The following is a 21,902-nucleotide window of genomic DNA, read 5'->3' on the forward strand; positions in this document are numbered from 1 at the left end:
AGGAACTTTAGAAATCATTTGGTCTAGCCTCTTCATTTTATAGATGGCTAAACATGAAATTCTCTGGAAATGAGAAATGATTTGTTCAATGTCAGGTTTTGGGGAAGTCAGGCTAGGACCCAAGTTTTTTAATTCTCAGTCCATCCCTCCTTCAACTACACCTTGCAAATACACATGGAAATTTAACCACCATCGTCCAGACTGTCATAGGGTAAGACCACTAGTTGGTTCTTTGTCTTGAGGGGCTGTCACATGATTACACTGTCTACAAAGTGAATTAAAAAAGAATTGAAGTTCAAAATTTCAGGAATCTTCTGGAGATTTTATAGTTTGAAACATGGAGGATATGACTGAAGACATGAAGACACTGGAGTCATGAACTTGAAGCTGAACTATAATATGTGTTTCATGGTTCTGTGATAATTATGTCGGAGGGATCCATGAGTGGGATGAAGAGAACGATCACTGAAGACCCATTTTGATGCCCAGGATAGGAACTAGTCACTTTAGTCCCAAGATAAACAGTACTAAATTTACCTGAGACAAATATACCATCAAATTAATTTTTTAAAGGGAAACTACATGGAAGGGAGTGGCAAGACATCATTTCATGGCAGAGAGATAAAGACCTAGAGACCTCCAGAGAAGAGACCATGGGATACTATAAATGAGATCAGGGAGCAACTCACCTTGGGTGTGGGAAGGTTATCATTGCCAGGGGTGACTTTCTGTTTTATCTGATTAACAGTATTTGACATCCTATAATAAAGTTCTGTTTGCTGTACCCTAGTTATATGCATCTTATGTCAAGGAGGTCTCAATGATGCATGAACTCTGCAAGTCTTTGAATAATTTTTAATATGAACTCAGTTTGGCATCAGCCTCATTAATCTTACGGTCTCACACCAAAAAGCTAGCCATTGGGTAATGAATGAATTCTTCTGGTCATGTTTACTCATTAGGACTGACATATACCCAGGTTATGATTTATGGGTGGAGGTGTTCTCATGCTGATGAAATCACAAATCTTTCAGAGTACTGAAATATTGCAAAAGTACTCCAGGATAAAGCACAAGTGTGTTGGGCTGCATGTTGTCTGAGTCATGACTAGGAGATCATGGCAAATATTTAAACATTTACATTTTAAGACACATACAGCAAATTAATATTATCATGAAATTGGTTACTAAAGTTATGAAAGCATGTATCTAGTTTATTGAAACATCCTGTCTATTTCTAATTCTATTTAGAATCAATAGTAGTAATGCCCATTGACTAAATTCCCTGGGAAATATTTTGGCCAAAAGTTGGATAGCATTGTCAACAAGGATAGCATGAATCTAGTCATGAGGAAGTTTGCTTCTGCCTCATGTTTTTATTTGTTATAAAGAAAGTTACTTCCTTAATCACCCTTGGGTTCTAGGTACTAGGTTCATTTTTCTCTAGGGGTACTGGAAGCAGGAGGTAGTAGTTTGGTGCTTTGAGGTCATGGATTCTACATTAGGAGGGACATTAAGCCAAAGGTCTCATTCTTGAGAAATTACTCATCAGGGACCTTTCCATCCACATGAAAAAATAAACAAGCCAAAAAACAACTATAAGAAAGGAATTGCCTTCTGTGACCGCTACTCCTGTAGGAAGCTGCTGAAGGAGCTTTCTTGGTTGAGGTGGCCAAAGGGACTTATCTTTCCCTCTCTGGTGCTAAACCCTGGGTCAAATTTCATTTCACTTTCAAAACATATAAGCTCTGCTTACACATATACTCTTTGTTCATTATGAAAGCTGCCAGGAGTTAGTCCTTCCTTGAGGTAACAGCTGGGTCTCATCAGATACCTAAAGGACACCAGAGGGTCCTGGCAACATCCATAATTAAGTTTCTGGTCCCAGATTTCTGGAAGAGAAACAACTTAGACTGGAGAAGCCAAAAATCAATCCCTTAGTGAAATAACATCTGGTTTGTGTTTTTCTATGGCTTTCACACAGCTCTTGGGAGGCATTGGTAGGACACTGCAGTGAACTGAAGGTGAACTTCCACCAGTCACTCTGTCCTGGAGTCATAATGGACACCTATTTCTTCTCTCTTAAAGTATGTATGTAGTGGGTACAAGGTGGCTGGCTTAGACTAACTTAGTCATCATCATGACTAAGGACTGTTTCATGCTATGAAACAATTATATTTTCATAGTGCTTTACAAAGCATTTGCCTCTCAATACAGTGGTGGAGGTAAAGAAGGAAGAGAAAGAAGGGTAGGTAGTGCAAATGTTTTATTGAAAAGGTAAACTGAGGCTTGACATGTAATCGCAGTTTCAGAATGTTTTGAAGGGGGTCTTAGCACAGGGAGCGTCAGCTCATCTGGTAAAATTCTCTCCTGAAATATGGAATAATTAAGGTCTTGTTGATACCAATAGTCATTGGTTTGTTTATGCATTTACCTCCCCCTGTTAATCCAATCATTTCTCCCTTCTTAACAAATAATAATTGGTCTGAATGGCACAGAGTTGGATGAAATAAAGCTGATATTTCCTTTTGGGGGAGGTAGTCTCTCTCTTATTCTTTTTATCAGGAAATAGGCTCAGATCTTATTAAAATCAAGAATTCTAGAAAGAAAGCTATCAGAGCCCCAAGGTTCGAGAACATGCTTGTCCCAAGAGAAGTCCCAGGCTGCCCAAATAAGGTTTTTTCATAAAGGGGAACACATACCCAAAGGACCTTACTTTTGATAGATGAGAATAAAAGGACACAAAATGAGAGTGATAGAGTCCTGGGGTGGAGGTGAGGGTGAAAGGAAAGGAAAGGAGCAGGAGATGGTCTGCCAACAGATGGGCTCCTACTGCTCTCAAAACAGGGAGAAGAGAAAGCCTTCCCATTGGAGATGCTGAAGTGTGAGTTTGGATCTCACATTTCTTCCTTGGTTTCCTATTCCATGTTGTGACTTTTTTTTGGAAACAACTTTTTAATTCAGTCAAACTTAACATCTGCACATGTCTAGTTTTCTTAGAGCAATGTGGTTTTTAACTTGGCGTCCATGAACCCTTTTTATTAAGTTCCTTTATTAAAAAAATCAATTTTTTATTTACTTGTAATTGTTCATTTTTTAACACAAAACATTTCCATTATGAACTTTTAAAAATATTTTAGCAGCTATTTTTCAATACAATTTATTTTCTTTGTAATCCTATGTATTTAAAAACATTATTCTGAGAAGAGATCTAAGTTCTGGTACAGTGGTACAGTGGGCCTGGGGTTAGGGAGACCTGAATTCAAATGGGCTGTGTGAGACCTGAGATAACAGAGTCTGTCTTTCAAGGTTATTGTGAGGTTCAGATGAGATAATATTTGCCCACCTTTAACTGATATATAAGTGCTAATACTAGCCAGCTAGCATTTTATACAATGCTTTAATAATAAGAATAATAACTCAATAAGTTCTTTTCAATTATTATCTCATTTGATCTTTATACCCACCCTGGGAGGTAAATGCTGCTATTATCCCTATTTTAGAGAAAAGGAAATTGAGGCAAATAGTTTAAATGACTTGTCTGAGAATCACAAAGCTAGTAAGTGTCTGGGGCAGGATTTGAACTGAGGTCTACCAGACTCCAGGTCCATTGCATTATCTACCTGCCTTTACTAATAGGGGCTAGTTATAATTAAAGGGCTCTAGGATACAAAACAAACAAACTCAGTTCTAGGGCAAAAAGATCGGAATGATGGTTCAAATCATGGAGGCCGTTTCCTCCTTCAATCTGGATCTATTCTTAGAAGGAAGCTAGCTTGAGTTGTTACAGTTCTTAACACAGACCTGACCTGGCTCTGGGACTGAGGCTATCAGCAGGTGAGGCTATCGGTAGCCTTCCTTACATCCCTCTCCTCTGAGTCATGGGGCACAAGGAAGCTGGAGGGTAGGGATGCCTCAGTGCCATCCTATCCCCAATAATGGTAAAATGCCCTCAAGGCAGTGGATTGGACCGCTAACAAGGAGCACACTTCATTCTTACTTCTCTGGTGGAGGAGTAATGGTTGTGTGGGGGAAGGGGGTGGGATACTAGAATTTGGAGGTCTAGACACTCAAGCCTTGGCAAGTAGGAGGGGAGAGGGAAGAAGGAGCAGAGGGAAGAGGGAACAGGGCTGGGTGACATCTTGCCACCCAAGTGGCCGAGTTTCCTGATGGAGGCTTTGGTGCTTCTTACACATAGGAGCATGGGGCTTGGAATTTGGACAGGAAAGAAAGAAACCTGTGCTCTTCTGCTTCATCCCACCCTCCCCCTGGCCTAATCCTAAGCAGACCCAAGAGAGTCAACGTCGATTTTCGCCCTCCCACTGTCTCATCCCCTACAGACCTAGTGGGTTTGTCCCATTCATCCTCAGGGAAGCTCCCATCCGGGTAGGGGTAGCTGGTCTTTCTGGGCTCCCCAGGAGGGGGGCTGCTCTTCACCCTGCTGGGCCGCCACTCCTGGGGGTGCAGGCTGATTCCTACAGCTGGAGGTACATACGTGCCTGTGGAGCGAGCAGAGAAAGGAAAAGCCGACAGCTCACGAGGCCTCTGGGATGGGGGGGGTGTCAGAGAACCCCAGCAAGTTTGCATCTCTATTTTTATTTATCCCCCTTCTTCTCCCTATCGGCCACCAGACCTACTCATTGGAAGTCCCCACTTTACACTAGATTGGCTCCCAATTTGAGATCTTTATCCTGGTTTTTCTGTTCTTCACCCACTCTCTTGGTTGTGCTGTCTTCACTGGTCCAATATCCGTTCATCTAGGGAGCCTTTCCTGCCTACCCTGGTCCACAGGAATCTGTCTCTCACTAGTTTCCTGCAGCATCTAAAATATATATGTATCACATGATTTAGTTTGGCTATGGCTCAGACATTCTATCCAGAGTGTCTTTTAGTAGCAATTAATGGTAATTATGCCTGGTGAGTGTGCTAGTTGTGCATCTGGGTGCTTACTTTTCTTCACAGATAGCCCTCTATTCCCGCATGGCTGGCTTCCCTATCTCTGACTCTTAGGAAAAACACACACACATGTGCTCATGAACACACACGTGCATGTGTGCATGCCACAAATGCAATATATGCATGCCTGCAAATACATGTACATACACACATGCATGGATGTCTCATGCGAAATGTATGGACATGTGTGTGATCATGCACACACCCAACACAGGTGATATACACACAGATACACCTTATATAATATAGTGTCTACACACTATATATTATATTTGCATATGCATAGGACATGGCTTTATGCCTACATGTGCACAGGTATAAACATATATGTGCAAATACAGGTGGCTTGTATAACATATAGATGACACATGCATGCATGCACACTGTACATTATGTATGTCTGTGTGCTTAGTGTATTTCTATACATGCATACACACATGTATAGATGTATAGATGCTTGATATAATGTGTGCAGGCATACAAACACATATGCTATATAGATGATGTATGTGTGTGCATGCACATGTATCTATGCATGTATACATGCATGTATGTGCACACTAAATAGAATATACACATTATGTTATATATTATATGCATACATTAAACATTACATATTATGTGTGTGTATACATAGTATCTCTATAAGCATTCACACATGCATATTTGCTGTGTGTGTGTGTGTGTATATATATAGGAGCAGCATATATAATATATGTGTATATTTATATATGCACAAATAGTATATGGGTGATATGTGCAGAGACACACAATCTGCCATGTGGCATATATACACTGTATATTAGATGTGTGCATGCAGTGTGACTATGTGTGCATGTATGTGCACTCACAGGTATAATGAATCCAACATGTGTGTAGACATGCACATGCATAATGTACAAGTGATGAGGTAATATATAGATCTATATCTATGCATATATGTATGACTATATATCTATACACTTTATATGTGTGTGGTATACTTCTCTGTGTGTGTGCAAGCATGTATATATGTATATATACATATATGTGTGTGTGTGTATATATATATATATATATATATCTGGCTTCCCTATATATATGCATTTATATATATGCGCATATATATATATATATATATATATATATATATATATATATATATATATATATATATATATATATATATATATATATATGATATATGTGCCTGGAACAGAGTGAGGGAGGGCTTCATTGATGCCCGTTGATGGATTACTTTCCTAAATATAATTTGTTAAGGTAAGCCCTATGCTATTATCCTCATTTCAAAAGAGAAAAGTGAGGCAGCTATTTGTTGGGGAGTCTATCTTTAACAAATCATACAACAGACCCGCCATTTAAGCTTAGGTTTTCTGACTCATAAGGGCTAGCCTTGTCTTTCCAACTAGAATTCTTCATTTTGATCCAATATAAATTAGGCACTTAATATGTGGAATACAGCACAGTACTAGGTCCTAGGATAAAAATTAATCCGTTCCTATCCCTCAGGAAGCTTTTAATTTAATTGAGGGATGAGTGTGTGCATATGTATGGGGGGGGAGGAGATCTAACACACCCATGGATAAACAAATAAAAATTCAGATAGGATCTGGGTTCTGATCAATATGAATAATGACTCCTATGAAGTGGTCACTTCTTTTCAACTTTCATTACATATTTCTATTAGGCTAGAACCAATGACCATATTTTACACAATTATACTTCAACTAATGCAAGTTCGAATAAAAGCACCATTTCACTATCTACACTGGGGTGAATAATTGAGGTCTCCTGTAATTTCAGGGGGGGAAAAAGCACTAATAACTAGAGATTGGGAAGGGCAATTGAGTGATGCAATGGATAGAGCATTGGGCTTGGAATTAGGAAAACTTCTCTTCCCGAGTTCAAATCTGGCATGTCACTTACTAATTGTATGGCTCTGAGCAAATCATTTAATCGTGTTTGCCTCAGTTTCCTCATCTGTAAAATGAGCTGGAGAAAGAAATAGCAAAACACTGCAGGATTTCTGTGAAGAAAGCCCCAAATGGGATCATGAAGATTCAAACACAACTGAAATGACTCAACAACAAAGGACTTCATGGAACAGGTAGTACCTGCACTGAGTTTTAAAGGAAATTTTTTAGAGATAGAGGCAAAGGAGCACATTCCAGACATGATGGAGTACCTATACAAAGGTATGAAGCTGGAAGACAAAGCTCTAAATTTGGGGAACGGGTTAGTTGATCAATTGTGCTGAAGAAGTCACAAAAAGAGCTAGTATGAAATCACTTTCTAAAGGTGGGTAGGCCCTATATTGTAGAGAACTTTAAGTGGCACTCTGAGGACTCTGGGTTTTTTCTTAGAGGTGATAAGGAGCTAGTGACAATTTTAAACAAGTAAGTGTCATGGTTAGATTTGTGTCTTAGGAACATGACCAATTGGAGAGGAATGGACTGGAAGCTAGAAGACCAAAATGGAGGCTAATGGACAAGAGATCTCAAGGGCCTGAATTAGGAAAGTAATTATGAAGATGGGGAAAAGGAATTGGAAAGAAATGATAGAATTAAGAGAACTTGATACCTGACTAGATGTAGGAGGTGAGAGTGAGGTAAGAGTCAAGGATAAGTCTCAGATGTGAACCTGAGGATCTGGAAGGGTGGAGGAACCTTGAAAAAAGTAGGCCAGATTTCAGCAGCAGTGACTTACAGAAGGGAAGATAATGACATCTATTTTGGACATGCTGACTCTGAGATACCAATGGAACATCCAAGGGGAGATGTCGAGCAGAAAGATACTGATATGGGACAGCTTTAGACAGAAATTAAGGCAGGAGAGTCATTTTCTTAGAGATGACAAGTGAACCCCTAAGTCCTGATAAGATCACCAGACACAGAAGAGAAAGGATCAGGGGAAAAAAGCCTTGTAGGCCACTTGATGAGCAAAAGGTAGATGCTGATCAACAGAAACGTTTGAGAAGTTATGGTCAGAGAACCAGGAGAGAATAGTGTCGTGCAGACCAAGAAAGTGAACTACAATGTCAAAAGGTCAGGTAGAATGAGGACTGAGAGAATGTCACTGAATTTATCTGTTGAGGGATTGATGGAACCTTGGAGAGAAAAAATGTTATTTGGGAAATATGCTAAGTCAGACTGAAAAGAGAAATAGGGTAGAAGCAAGTGAGGAAATGGAGTCAAACAAGTAAGCATGCTTCTTTCCAGGTTTGACTGGGAAAGGAATAGGAGATGAAATGAAGAGGTGGAAGAAGGGATTGAAGGGACAGCAGGGTGAAGGATAAGAAGATCTCTATATGTCTATGGCAACAGGAAAGAACCAATGGATACAAATATATAAAATGACAGAGAAACAGAGACAGAGAAAGAGAGATCAAGAAGATGTGCTCTCAGAGGGGAGAGAAGAAGGGTCAAGAGTAGGGAATAAGGATGGAATAATTTGACTTTGGCTTTTTCTTCAAGAATGGAGCAAAGAAAGAGGATAAAGGATAACTAAGAAGGCATTTGACTGAAGTATAAGAATAGAGGCAAGAGGCAACTAATGACCAATAGCCTCATTTTCTCAACAAGAGAAAGGATGAATTAGTTTTAGTTAGGTGATTGAGGTTGGATATTTGCAATGGGCCCAGTTGGCATGGTTGTGTGACGTTTTTTGTTGTTTCAGAATGCTGTTTCTCAACATTCAATAGAAGCAGAGTAGCCAGGTAACCCAGGCTAGATTTTAACTTAGCATGATCAATGATAGGGCAAGTAGCAAGAAATTCACAGGCAGAGAGGATGAGCTAGTCAATCATAGAGTCAAAATTGTGAATGGTAGAAAGTGAGTCCAGAAAAATAAGGAGGAAAGGATGGATTGGATATCATAGTGAGAATGAAAAATAGATTTAGGAGGAATGAGACAGAGGGAGAGATGGAAAGAGAGGAGGTTATGATTAGAGAAAATAATTTCAAGATTCTAGGTCATGGTGCTATGTTAGCTATAGGAGATGGTGCTAACCAATGTATGACCATCTCAAAGAGCAGCTGAAGAAGAATGAAGACTTAGTGGATGAAATGGGAGGTCCAAATATTCAAGGAAACATAAATGTATATGTCTAAGTCCCCAAATGGGAAGACAGAGGCTAGGATGGAGAGGAATACTGTGAGTTAGGTACTGAATTTCTTGAGAAGAGTTGATAACTTGGAGACTGTCAGGTGACTGAAACAAGACTTAGGCTTGATGATAGTAAGGGATGAGGACCACCTCAAAGGGAACATTATTGAATGAGGAGGGCAATGAGATAGCATGGAAGTGGCAAGGAGGAGCAACACATACCCCATCCTCCCCCTCTTTGCTTAGAGGGTTGGGGAGAACAAGAAAGAAAGCCTGGGGCATTGGACATGGGAGCTAAGGACTCAATATCCTTCTTGGGGAGACTGCTTGCAGAAAGATGGAAATTGTGATTTGAAGAGATCTAGGATGAAAGGAAATTTGTTATCACCGTTGGTAGTGGGGTTAAGGATAGTTCCTGGTCTAAGGAAACCAGGTGGTCTAGTGAATGGAGTGCTGGACCTGGAGTCAGGAAGATCTGAGTGTGAATCTGATCTCAGACATTCCTAGCTATATGTCTCTGGGTAAGTCATTTACTTTCTCTAGACTTTCATTTCTTCATCTGTAAAATGAGAGAGTCGGATCCAATGACGTTTAAGGTACCTTCTAACTTTCAATCTATGATCATTTGCATCACAATGGAATAGTAGGATAAAGGGGGATTAGAGATGTATTGTTGAGGCAGATAGGAATGAAGGTGTGGGGAGAGGGGTGGGTGGAGGGATGGAGAAGCTTCCAATGTAGATCAGGAGGTTGGAAGAAAACTTAGACCACAGAATCACAGCGCCACTTGGCAGAGACTAGAGATGACCTAGCCTTACCTTTCCATTTTGCAGATGACAAAAATAAGAGCCAGAGAAGGGAAGCTATTTGTACAATGAATGTCCGTTCTAGGCCAGACCTGTACTAGAACTCAAGCTTCAAAGGTAGGCTTTCCATGGTACGACGCTGCCTCCTGAAGGAACTGTTCTTTCAAGGAGAGGAGAGGAAAGGGAATCTTTTCCCTGGCAGGGTTTCCTCTACAGACAAAAGGAAATTATAACTCCTGGGAACAGACCAGGAAGGAGCCAATCCACTGAAGGGGGCCTGGAAAATGCCTGGAAAGCAATGAGAACCAGGGAGGTGGCGACATTCCCTCAAAGAAACCACAGAGGGGCTATTTGCAGAGCTGTCTGCAGAGGAAATCAGCCAACTCCCTCAGCCCAGGCTAAGCCTCCTCAGAGCCCCCCATTTCAGAGAAATCTCTGCAGCTCTTCCCAGAATTAAAAAAAAACAGAGGAAAGTATCACACACACATACACACTGCCATGTCTTCGCCATTGGAGTGACAGGAAGAGGTCAGACAGCATTTGATTACAAGCTCTCGACCTTCCTGGGAAAGGCTAAGCTAATAGCCCATGGTAGAAATGCCTGTGGACAATGCCATTCTTTGAAAATGTCAAGGTCTCCTTTTTTGCTCCCTCCCAGCCTGGGGCCTAGGCAGCTTCTCCAATGTTTCAAAGGTTAAAGAGTCCATCAGACACTCGGGAAGAGGGCCAGGCGCCCTGAAACAGATGGGATCAGTACCAGGCCTGGGAGGAAGGCCAAACCACTTTTCTCAGTCTTCCTCCTTAGGAGAAGAAATCCACAGAGGCTCTTAGGGACCTGGGAGGAGGAGGGGTATTACAACTGGTGAGGGGGTTGGGGGTTAGAAAGGGTGGAATGCATGCATTTCTTTCCAGGATCTCAAACGTTATTTGGAAGGGTTGAGAGGAAAGGAAGGTGGTCTAGGAATAAAAATTATTATTAGCATTATTGTTATGCATCCATTTCTATCTGGATATTCAAACTTAGTTGGAGGGGGTTCAGACAAAAGGCCCATTAGAGAGGACTGTGGTGGTCTAGAAATAATAATGATAATAATAATTATCATGTTTACTATTAACATCTAAATTATTAAAATAAGGATAATAAAAATAATGATCATTATTATGATTAACTAACAGAATATGTCTCCCATCTGATACATAACTGTTTATGTGGTCTCTGACATTCACTGTCTATATGAGCCTAGACAAGTCTCATCGTTATTATTTCTAGACCACCTTCCTTTCCTAGGTAACTCAGAGTTTCTTTTTTTTTTTTAGGTTGTTGCAAGGCAAATGGGGTTAAGTGGCTTGCCCAAGGCCACACAGCTAGGTAATTATTAAGTGTCTAGACTAGATTTGAACCCAGGTACTCCTGACTCCAGAGCCAGTGCTTTATCCACGGAGCCACCTAGCCGCCCCTACTCCCTACTCAGAGTTTCTTAACCTTAAACCATGGACAAGGGGTCAGTAGATCAATTTCAAGAGTGGTATATGAACCTGGATAGGAATTATATATATATATATATATATATATATATATATATATATATATTATATATATATATATATATATATATATATATTTCCTAACTTCTAACTGAAATTTAACATTTCATGTTATTTTATTTTATACATTAAAAAGAAAAATTGTAAAATTCAAAATAAATAAAATTTTTCTCAAAAAAAATTAAATTATAAGGAATCTATAGGTTTTTCCCGATGGCCAAAGGCGTCCACAGTCACCTAAAAGGGTCAGAACACCTATTTTCCTGCAGTGAAGACAGGGACCAATCTGAGCAGAAGGAAGTTCGCCCCCACATCCATAAAATCCCAAGTCTTGTCTCCCCAACCTTCTTATTTTATAGATGAGAAGCTGGGGCTCAGGGAAGATAAATGAGTAAATGACTTGGCCAGGGTCACTGTTTTTGACCCAGTCTTTTTTAAGTATTTACTATATAAGTGGCAGGGATTATGTTCTAAGTGCTGGAAAAATAGCAAAGGGCAAAATCAGCTCCTTTCCTCTAGGAGTTCACTTTTTTAATGTGTAGATAATCCCTGAATTCACAGAGGGGGGAAATCCTCTGAGGTCCAGGGAGTTTGGGTGATTTGTCCAACATCATAAAGTTAGCAATAATCATGGCTGAGACTTGATCCTCCTTATCCTTTGTCAGGAGATCCAAACCAGTTTTCTTCCCCTTTTATCCAGCACATTATTGCTAGAAATGGTAACTAACTAGCAGACCCTAAAGTGGTTAGGTGGCTTGATGAAGAAAGCACTGGGTTTTGGAGTCAGCAGGACCTGAGTTCAAATTCACCTCAGACACTTACTAGCTATGAGACCCTGGGCAAATCATTTAATCCTGTTTGCCTCAGTTTCTTCATCTGAAGAATGAGCTGAAGAAGGAAATGACAGAACCTCTCCATTATCTTTGCCAAGAAAACCTTACATGGAGTCCTGAAGACTTGGACAAGCTTCAACAACCACAAAGCAGCCCCTGAAAAGTCTAGGATTTCAGAGGATCATTAGTTAAGAATCAAAAAGGATAGTAAGGGTTATTTAATCCCTTCATTTTACAGATAAGGAAACACAGTGGCAGAGAGGTTCAATTCAATCAATAAACATTAATTAAGTGCCTACTATGTTTCCGGTTAAGTTCTGGTTAAGTGACACTCACCAAGTGTCTGAAGTAGGATTAGAAACCCAAGTCTTCCTGAAACCAAGTATATTGTTCTATCAGCTATAATCCAGGAAGATTATTTACTAGGAAGATCCCAATTTGACTCTAGGGAGAGAATGTTCCCAAGATGGAATCACGGATCTGTGGTCAAAATGAATAATACCAAAACCTTTTCACCCTTGCATGGTGATTTGGTAGTTCTCAGAAGTCTTTCTCATGCTTCATTTTATTTGAACCTCACAGCTCTGGGAAGCAATCTATCATCTCTATTTTATTGTACTAGCGTCAGAATTGAGGAAGTGTCATGACCCAAATGATCCAATTATGGTGGAACTGGGATTTGAACCCAGTTTATTGCTCTTTCATCTGCACTGATGAACAAATGACAGACTGCCACCACTACCTCTAGGTGCCATCAAACACAGTCTCAATTGGTGCATGGGTAGAGCTAAGGATCATCCTTGAATTCTATGATGCTCAATGGCTCTGGATATGAAAGAAATCTAAGTGATCATTTTGGCCAATTCATTTCAAAGACTAGGTCTAAGAAGTCTAAGTGGTTTGTTCATCACATTAGGAGGGATTTGAACACTCTTCCTCCTCCTCTTGTTCTTTCTCCTTCTCTTCTTCCTCTAGGGTCATTCCTCTCTGCTGTACAGAGCTGCCTAAAACTAGAACCCAGGGCCCCTTGATCCCAAGTAAATATTTTTTCCACTATATTGCAGTGTCAACTGTTCACCCTTGCATTTCTGGGAAGTGATTAGAAAATTCTAAAGCTGTCTATTGAGATTTATGAAAAACTCTAAATGTCTAATGACACCACATTGCTTTGTGATGAGTATTTCTACTTAGGGGTATCAGCAATCCCAAAGTGGCACGGTCCTATCCTTGTGCCCTCCACCCTTTAAATTCTTTCCCCTTTCTCATCCTCCCACAAGTAGGCAATTTTAATGTGAAACTAAAGGAAAAGGCTTCAAGCGACATTGTAGAGCAGGTTAGGGAGGAGGGGAGCCAGCACCCACTCAAGCACCCCAACTCAAGTAGCTTTACCTTGGCTCCCGTAGCCGCCCTCTGCCCCAGAGCCATCCCATGACTCCATGGCACTATCAATGCTGGGCACAGTGGTGGCGTAGATCTCAGCCAGTTTGCCAGGTTTCTGCACCTCACTAAGATCTTCTTCTGTGTCACTGGCTTCATTCAATCCTCCTGCCTTCTTAGGGTAGGAACCTCCTGAAAAATGAGAGAACAAGTTAGTCCTGCTGAAATTCAGGGGTTAATGAGGTCTTTGTCTGGACAAAAAAAGATCTCCCTATCTCCCCAACTTCTGCTAAATGCTGTAAAAATAAAGAGGAGAAGGGAGAAGGTGAAGAAGGAGAAAGAGGAGGAGGAAGCAAAAAACGAGGAAAAGAGGAAGAAGGAGGAGAAAGAGGAGAAGAAGAAGGAGGAGAAGAAGAAGGAGGAGGAGGAGGAAGAGGAGGAGGAGGAGGAGGAGAAGAAGAAGAAGAAGAAGAAGAAGAAGAAAGAAGGAGGAGGAGGAGGAGAAGAGGAGGATGGAAAGAATGAAAGGAAAGAAGAGAGAGAAAGGAAGGCTGGATGGAAGGAAAGGAAAAGGAAAAAAGAGAAGAGAAGAAAGGAGAGGAGGGAAGGAGGTGAGGGGAGGGGAGGGGAGGAGAGGAGAAGTAACTCAGGACGTCACACATCCAGATGGAGTCTGCTGCCTTCACACTCATGCCTCTCATAGGCCATGCCTGTTCAAATGAAGCTATCATCATCAATCTCACTTTTAATAGATAGAACCCTATAGAAGGGACCTTAGAGCATAGAATTACAGAAAGTCAGGGCTGGCAGGCCCATTAACTTGTAGTATGTTAGAGCTGGAAGGAACCTTATCATAGACTATTAGCTTAGCATGGAGCTATTCTTTATAATCCATATTAGTAGGGAGACTGAGACTGAAAGGTGAACCAGAAGTTCCAAGTGGCAGTAAAATAAATTGATTGGGTTTCTATACTAAATCTGGTATCAATATAGTAAAAGCCTAGGAGTGGGGGTAGGCAGGGGGGTGGTGGAGGGAAGGCATATGATTGCCTAAGGAGGAATGTCAGCTCTGGTCAAAGAGATTGTAGCCCTTTCATTCTGGATGAGATAGGAGACCCAGGCTTCAACTTCCTTTCTTTCCCTTTCCTTCCCCTCCCCATCCCATCTCATTCCTCCCTTCTCCAAAAAGAAAAAAAGAACACAGATTATTAAAATATCAAATCATTGAAAAACAAAGGGCATAGAACACAGGATTTTAGGTTTTGGAAGAATCACAGAGATCATTTTGTCCAACCTTGCACTATTGATGACAAAATTGAAGCAAAGAGAGGGGAGCTGAGGCCAGATTACATTCTAGATTCAGAGTCCCAGGACAATTAAATTCTTTTATACATGCACACACACAGGCATGTACACATATGTCACCTATATTAAAGATCTTATGACTTTCCTATGCTCCCCAAACCCAACTGCTAACACAATGAGGGAGTCAAGTCAGTTGATCTAGGTGTTCTCTTCCTCTTCCCCATCAAAGATAGTAGCTGATGCATACAACCCACAGAAAGGCTCCAGTTTCTCTTCAAGCCTTAACTGACTTCCCAGAGAAAACAGATAAAAGCAGGACTGGCTAATCTGAGCTGGTGGTAATTTAGCTGTGATTTTTGAAGGCTCATGAGCTGTCAGACAGGGGAGAACTTGATGTTAAGGGTCAGATTTCTTTGAGCTCTCCTGTATTGTGTGGCTAACTAGGAAAGTCAGAAGTCACTAAGAGAGGACCGCTCGGCCTCAGCACATCCTTCCTTATTTTCTCAAGTCCTCCTGTCTCAGAGTTGAACAGGCTCTGACAGAGTAGAAAAGAAATCTTCTGATTTAGAAGTTGCTAAATTCTATAGTTTTTTCTCAAGCCCAGTGGTGTGCTAAAACCATCTCAAATATGCTTACAAAAGCTGGTTGTGAAATTTTTTGTGTGAACATCTATACTTTAGAAATAGAAAACCATTGCAAATCAAGGCTTGAGTGATTATTTCGTTGATGTTTTTCGGGAAGAAAATTGATGCAGAAAAATCATATGGATTAAAGTTAAAAGTAGATCATACATATAATTTTTCCCTTAGGGGAGTTTATTGTTAAACATTTACCAACACATTTTTGTTTTAGCTCTTCTATTTACCAATGTAGTAGGCTTTGGATAGGAATCATTCTTTCCATTTTACAGATGGTACAACTGAGGCATAGGAAGATTAAGCAACTAGTCTAGAACCCCGTAGCAAGTCATTGTCATGGTCAAGATTATAACTTTTTTCTCCCTCTGGTATCTTTGCTAACTTCCATCTCTGCTTTAGAATAATCATGATTCTTTTTTAGATTTGTTCCTAGAAGGTCATTATAGTACCAGGCATAGGATGTATTGCCAGCATGCAAATGTTAGCATTTTACAGATGAGGAAAACATGACAAGGACAACGGAAAAGATTTGTCCCGGCTCACATACCAGTATTGGAATCAAATTAAAAATTAAGTCATCTCAATATAAACAAGAAATGACTTCTAGGGAACTGTGCAATGGTACTTCAATCCTCCCAGGAGTTTGTGGACTCATCCACGCCTGCCCATTTTATGTGATCCTTTTTTACGTGATAACATTTTATGCTTTCCTATACATTCATCAAAGGGACTGTCATTACCCCCACTCCCTTCCAGTCAAGCATGTTGGAAATCTTCCGGCACATTCCAAATGAGAGATGGAGTGCCTGGGTATGTGATAAAATTGAATGTGAATGGAAAGTAGGGAGTGTCTTTAATGTAGTAAATATCCCATTTCTAACTCCTAACCTTTGCCCTGAGCCCAGAAACCTCAACTACTTTTTACTTCGAGAGATATGTAGATATACTCACGCTCCATTTGCTTTTTGATCTTTAGGGTGACTGTCTCTCCTGCCATTTGGAGGAGGTGGATGGCTTCACTGAGGGGCTTGCCCTTAAGGCTCACATTATTGATGGCTAAGATCCGATCACCGATGTGGATGGCTCCCGTCCTGAGGAGATGGCACAAAGATACAGGGGCTGACATTAGATGCAGGAAACTGTCTCTGAGAGCCCATAGAGGATGAAGTATGAAAGGTCAGACTGATATCTTGCTTGTTATTCAAGGTCTCCCAATCTGGATAGGTAATCAGGAACCTGGCAGAGGCAAAAGTTTATCACTCTTGCTCAGGCTCAAGGTCCTATCTCTTACCTCTATGCCTTTGCATAAATGTTCTCCCATATCTGAAATGCATTTTCACTCCTATTTCTATAAAGTCTATATCTGTAAGATATATAAAATCTATATGATAGAATATATGGACTCTATATAAATAGCATATGAATAGAGAATACATATCCACAGAATATAGATAGAGAATATGTAGTAGTATCTATATAAATAGAATATAGAGAATATGTAGAATCTGTCAATAGATCACAGAGATATATAGAATCTATATCAATAGAATATTGTTGTTGTTTGTCCTTTAGAAAAGTGTAAGCTCCCTGAAGGAGCAGTTTCATTTTTTTCCTTCCTATTCCTAGTACCCAGAACAACAGGTACTCTAAATAATGTTTGCTCAATTGTTGAATTAAAGGATTCTCTTTGTATTAGAGTCTTCTCTTCCCATATTCCCTATTCTCTTCCTTCTCCTGGCTCACCCAGTCAACCACATTTGGGATAGTTCTTTGCACTCTCCCTCTTATGACTCTCCATTCCTCTTTCACAAGCATGGTCTTCTCTCTGCCTACTGCAACCCCACCCATCCTTTAAGGGGCATCATAAAGTACCAGTTTTTCCATGATAGCTTCCCCAGACCATTCCAGGTATCATATGAAAGGATATATTGGAATGTTCCCAGACAGCTTTTCAGATAATTAAAAACAGAACTTTATGTTATTTCCTGTATATAAGTTTTATCTAATGAGCTGTTAGACCAAATTATGTAAGGACTATGTAGTTCATTTTATCTGCAACCCCTGGGTGGCCAAAGACCTAGATCTTCTGTCTCAAGGTTTTCTTGGTCATTCCTTTTTTTTCTCTGATAAAGTTAACTAACCTTTGGCTATGAGTAGAGAACCTAAATGTGAAAGACTGCAGATTTTAGAAGCCAGAGCTGGAAGAGACTAGGGAATATGAAATGCTAGAACTCAGAAATCAGTTCCTTCTGCTTCTTTCCTTTATAGCTTAGGACTCTGAAGCCCTGAGGAGGGAAAGGTAAGTTGCCTGAAGTCACAAAGACAGATAGTGGAAATGTTGGGAAAGAAATAAGTTCTCCCAACTCAATGAACCATAATATTTTTTCTGTAGTATTCTGGAAAGAGTTCTAAATATGAAGGAAGAAGATGGGACATCACAGTCCAGGTCTGCCTCAGGTCTTGGCCACATAGAGTACATTGGGTAGGTGAAATGACCCTCATTTCAGGTCCCCTTTGGTCTTATGATCTCCCATACTGTTTCCCTAAACACCAAATCCTCAGCTGTTTCAGAACCATTCATCGATTCCTTCTCTTCCCAGAAGATACAGAATCTTGGCATTTTGGATCTGTCTGCACACAGGGGTCACCTGGCCCAAACCATCACTAAAAACAATTCTTTCTTCACAACACCGGACTCTTGATCATTTAGCCTTTGCCTGAAGTTTTCACAGAAGGGCGTCTCTGGTCCCTTCCACAGGCAGCCCATTCTGTTTTGGGGAAGAATGGATCTAATGATCTCTAATGAGATAGCTGATAACATGCAGCCTAAGTCAATCTCTTCAGTTTTCTTCCACTGCTCCTTGTTCTTCCTTGGGGGGAGATAAGCAGAATGAACCTAATGCCTCCCTTCATGGGATAGTCTTTAAATACATGAAGCTCTGTAAGGCTTCTCTGTTCTAGATTCCCTTGACCAGTCCTCATATATCAGAAACTCAAGGACTTTCACCATTTCCTAGCTGCCAACCAGATACTCCTCCATTTTTCAATGTGTTTCCTAAACTCTGGAACCCCAGACTCATCACAGATGGGATCTGATCAGGGCAGAATGGAGAAGTCTATGAGATCTCGCCTCCTAGACAAGATGCCTCTTAGGAGACCACCAGGTGGCACCATCGTGAAGGCATCCTGGACAGCAGCCGCCAAGGAGCTCCATTTCAGCTTCAGGTACTTTGAACTGTAGGAGCAAGTTATTTCAGCTGTCTGACCCAGTTTACTCACCTGTGAAAGGGGGACAGTAATAGGCATTAACCTCCCAGGGGTTGTGGTGAGGATCAAATAAGATACCATGTCAAGTGCTTTGGCATTTAATGCTCTATTCTCAAGTCCTTTCTTTCTGTTAGCTCTAACCTACCTTTTTTTTCTGAGATCACTTCCAGTCCTGTTATTATTTATCCTAAGGGGTGCTCCTGTGTCTTATATACTTTGTCCTATGATCCCTCCTTTTTCTGATTGATACAGAGTGAAATGAAAGAAACCCGGAGGATTTATGTTCTATTATCATATTAAAGAAATAATTTTAAAGACTTAAGAACTCTGATAGCAATGTTTGGGCACAATTTCAAAGGACTGATCATGAAAAGTGCTTCCGCTTCTCAATAGAGTAATGGACATACATTTTTGGACATGGCTAATAGTGCTTAACTATGATTATTTTTTAAACGTGTTTTATTTTTGTTTAGTGGTTAGGATTAAAAATATTAAAAATCGGGAGAAAATTGGACAATGAAATTTAACTAAGAATAAAATGAGAAATTAGATTAGATAATCTGTAAGGTCCTTTCAAATCTAAATATGTGATCTGTGATGATCTACCTCAGTCTGTTCTTGAATGATGTTTTCTATGGACTTCTAGGCATAATTCTGAACTATAGAAAAGGCATATTTTAAAGAATCATGAATCTTGAACTTGAAGAACCTCTGAGTCCAACACTCTCATTTTAAAGAGGCAAAGAGAAATCAGTGACCTGCCCAAGGTCATACAAATAATAAGTTGGAGAGATCTCACCTCTGACTCTAGAGACTAACCTTAAAGGCAGAACGAAGTAGCTGCAATGCTGCAAGTGTCCACTAGGGGCCAGCACTGTCTTCCCTGTTCCTCCCCAGCCTTCTACAAAAGTCATAAGGGAAATCCATCCCACTCAACAGAGAATGTTTCTCTTTTAAAGAATCATTTGTGGGGTTTTATGAAGCTAATGGCAGAACCCATCTGGCTCCAAAGTGGTCAATTAACTCTGAGAAGTTTCAAGGCTGACATTTTTCTTGCTCTTGCTGTTTAACTAGACTGGTTACCATGATAGAACAAAAGGAAATAACTAATTGATTTCTCTCCTTCATATAGCTTATTTACATTCCAACTCTCCAGTGAGAAGAACATGGAACTAGGAGGCAGGAGTCCCGAGTTCATCCCAACTTTGCAACCATGTCACTATTTATTCCTCTAAGTTTCTGGGAGCTAGAACTCAGGAAAACCAACATGTATCCAAGATTTACTTTGGTGCTACTAATGAAGACATGGACAGGGCAAGCAAGATAATAAAAGGCATGTTCAACTTATTCAAGAGAAAAATATTTTCCATTCCTTCAGCAACATCCACTACTATGTAGAAATATGAATATAGTAACTGTAGACCACCCACAACTCTTCACTGGAGCAACGTGCTTAGGGGTGTCTATTTGAAAATATGTGGTTTTCATAGAGTCACAGCTGGAAGTGTTCTCAATGGCCAACTTGTCCAATCCATAATGGAAAACAAATTTCTCTACAAGATAAATGAAAAGTGGCCATCCATCCTCTTTCAGAATATCTACTAGGAAGCAAAAGTCATTGCTTCTCAATATAACCCACTCCTTACTTTGAGATCTACTTGCTTTGATTTTTTTCCTTTCATCAAACTTAAATTCCTCCTTGCAATTTTCACCCACTGTGAACCAAATAAATCTAATTCTTCTCATGACATTCCTTCATAAAACTTAAAGATAGCGCTCATATTTCTCTATCTCTCTTCAGCCCAAAATCTAGGCTGCAAGAATCCTTTGGAATCTTGACTGTCTCCTCCAGGGAGGTGATTATTCCTCCTAGCTTTATGTCATCTTCAGATTTGAAAAGGAAGTCATCCTATACTTTTATCTACCCCCACAACACAACCCAAGAGAGCTCCAATAATGACTGCTCCTTGGATCTGGCCCTTCAAATTAACTCTATGTACAGCATACTGTCTAGCACCTAAAGTCCATTAGGTGGTGCAGTGGATTGAGTGCTGACTATGGAGTCAGAAAGACTTGAATTCAAAACCTGTCTGAGACTTTTCTAGTTGTGTGACCCTGGATAAGTCACCTAACTACTCTTGGTTTCAGCATCTTCTTCTGTAAAATGGGGATAAATAACAGTAGCTATATTTTAGAATTGAGTAAAACACTTTGTAATCCTTATGCTATTTTGTTGAGAGGAAGTTTGGCATTCTGAATAATTTAAATGAATGAAAAATGATTTATTATTTACTGTGAATAAGTGGAAGGAGGATTGGACCTAAAATCAAAAAAGCCCTTTGTTTTAATTCTGCCTTAAATACTTACTAGTTGTGTGACCGTGGGCAAGTCATTTAATTCTATAAACCCCAGTTTCCCCATCTGTCAAAAAGGGGATCTCTTCCCAGGAGTGTTGTGAGGCTCAAATAAGATATAAACAATAAGTACTTTGCAAAAACCTTAAAGTACTCTATAAATGCCAGTTATGATGATATTATTAATTGTTAATACTAGTATTATTAGCCTCCAGTCTGGTGATGGCTTCATTCCTGAGGTTCCTTTTGTATTCCTACTGAATCGAGACACTCTTCAAAGAGCAATGCTTCAGTCATGTGGCATCCTTGTTTGTATGGAACCCTAGGAACTGTTAGCAGGACTTTTAAATGTGACCCAGGGTCACTCAAAAAAGATGGACTTTTGTCACACACACACACACAAAAGTAAAACCAAGTCAAGAAGAAGCACAATGAAAAATGGCTGGGTGTGACAGCCCATTGAGCTAGCCCATGAACTCATACATCTGGGCCAGATGCAGAAGGACAAGAACTAGGCATAGAATTGAGTGGAAAGAAGGGAAGGGAGATGACTTGAATCTGGGAAATGACACAGGGTTTTCAGCCCTCCCCACCTAAGCTTTTGTTTTTGGTATCAATTTTTGGCACCATGTGACATGTCTTTTTTTGTATCCCCAGAGCTCAGCATCAGGACTGGTATACAGTAAGCACTTAATACATGCTTCCTGACTGCGAGTCA

At 40.2% G+C, this 21,902-nt stretch overlaps 1 protein-coding gene across 1 annotated transcript in view; it reads right to left on the minus strand.

Annotated features, from left to right (window-relative positions):
* GRIP2 (glutamate receptor interacting protein 2) overlaps positions 1 to 21,902 on the minus strand; it is a 180,648-nt gene that overhangs the window by 25,447 nt on the left and 133,299 nt on the right. The window contains exons 18-20 of the mRNA XM_074196104.1: positions 16,515 to 16,654; positions 13,633 to 13,812; positions 4,261 to 4,498 (exon numbers count right to left, since the gene is read on the minus strand). Coding sequence (XP_074052205.1) covers positions 4,261 to 4,498; positions 13,633 to 13,812; positions 16,515 to 16,654 — 558 coding nt within the window. The remainder of the gene's footprint in view (positions 1 to 4,260; positions 4,499 to 13,632; positions 13,813 to 16,514; positions 16,655 to 21,902) is intronic.

This window comes from Macrotis lagotis, chromosome 8 (assembly GCF_037893015.1).
Source record: "Macrotis lagotis isolate mMagLag1 chromosome 8, bilby.v1.9.chrom.fasta, whole genome shotgun sequence".
NCBI classification, from domain to species: Eukaryota; Metazoa; Chordata; class Mammalia; order Peramelemorphia; family Peramelidae; genus Macrotis; species Macrotis lagotis.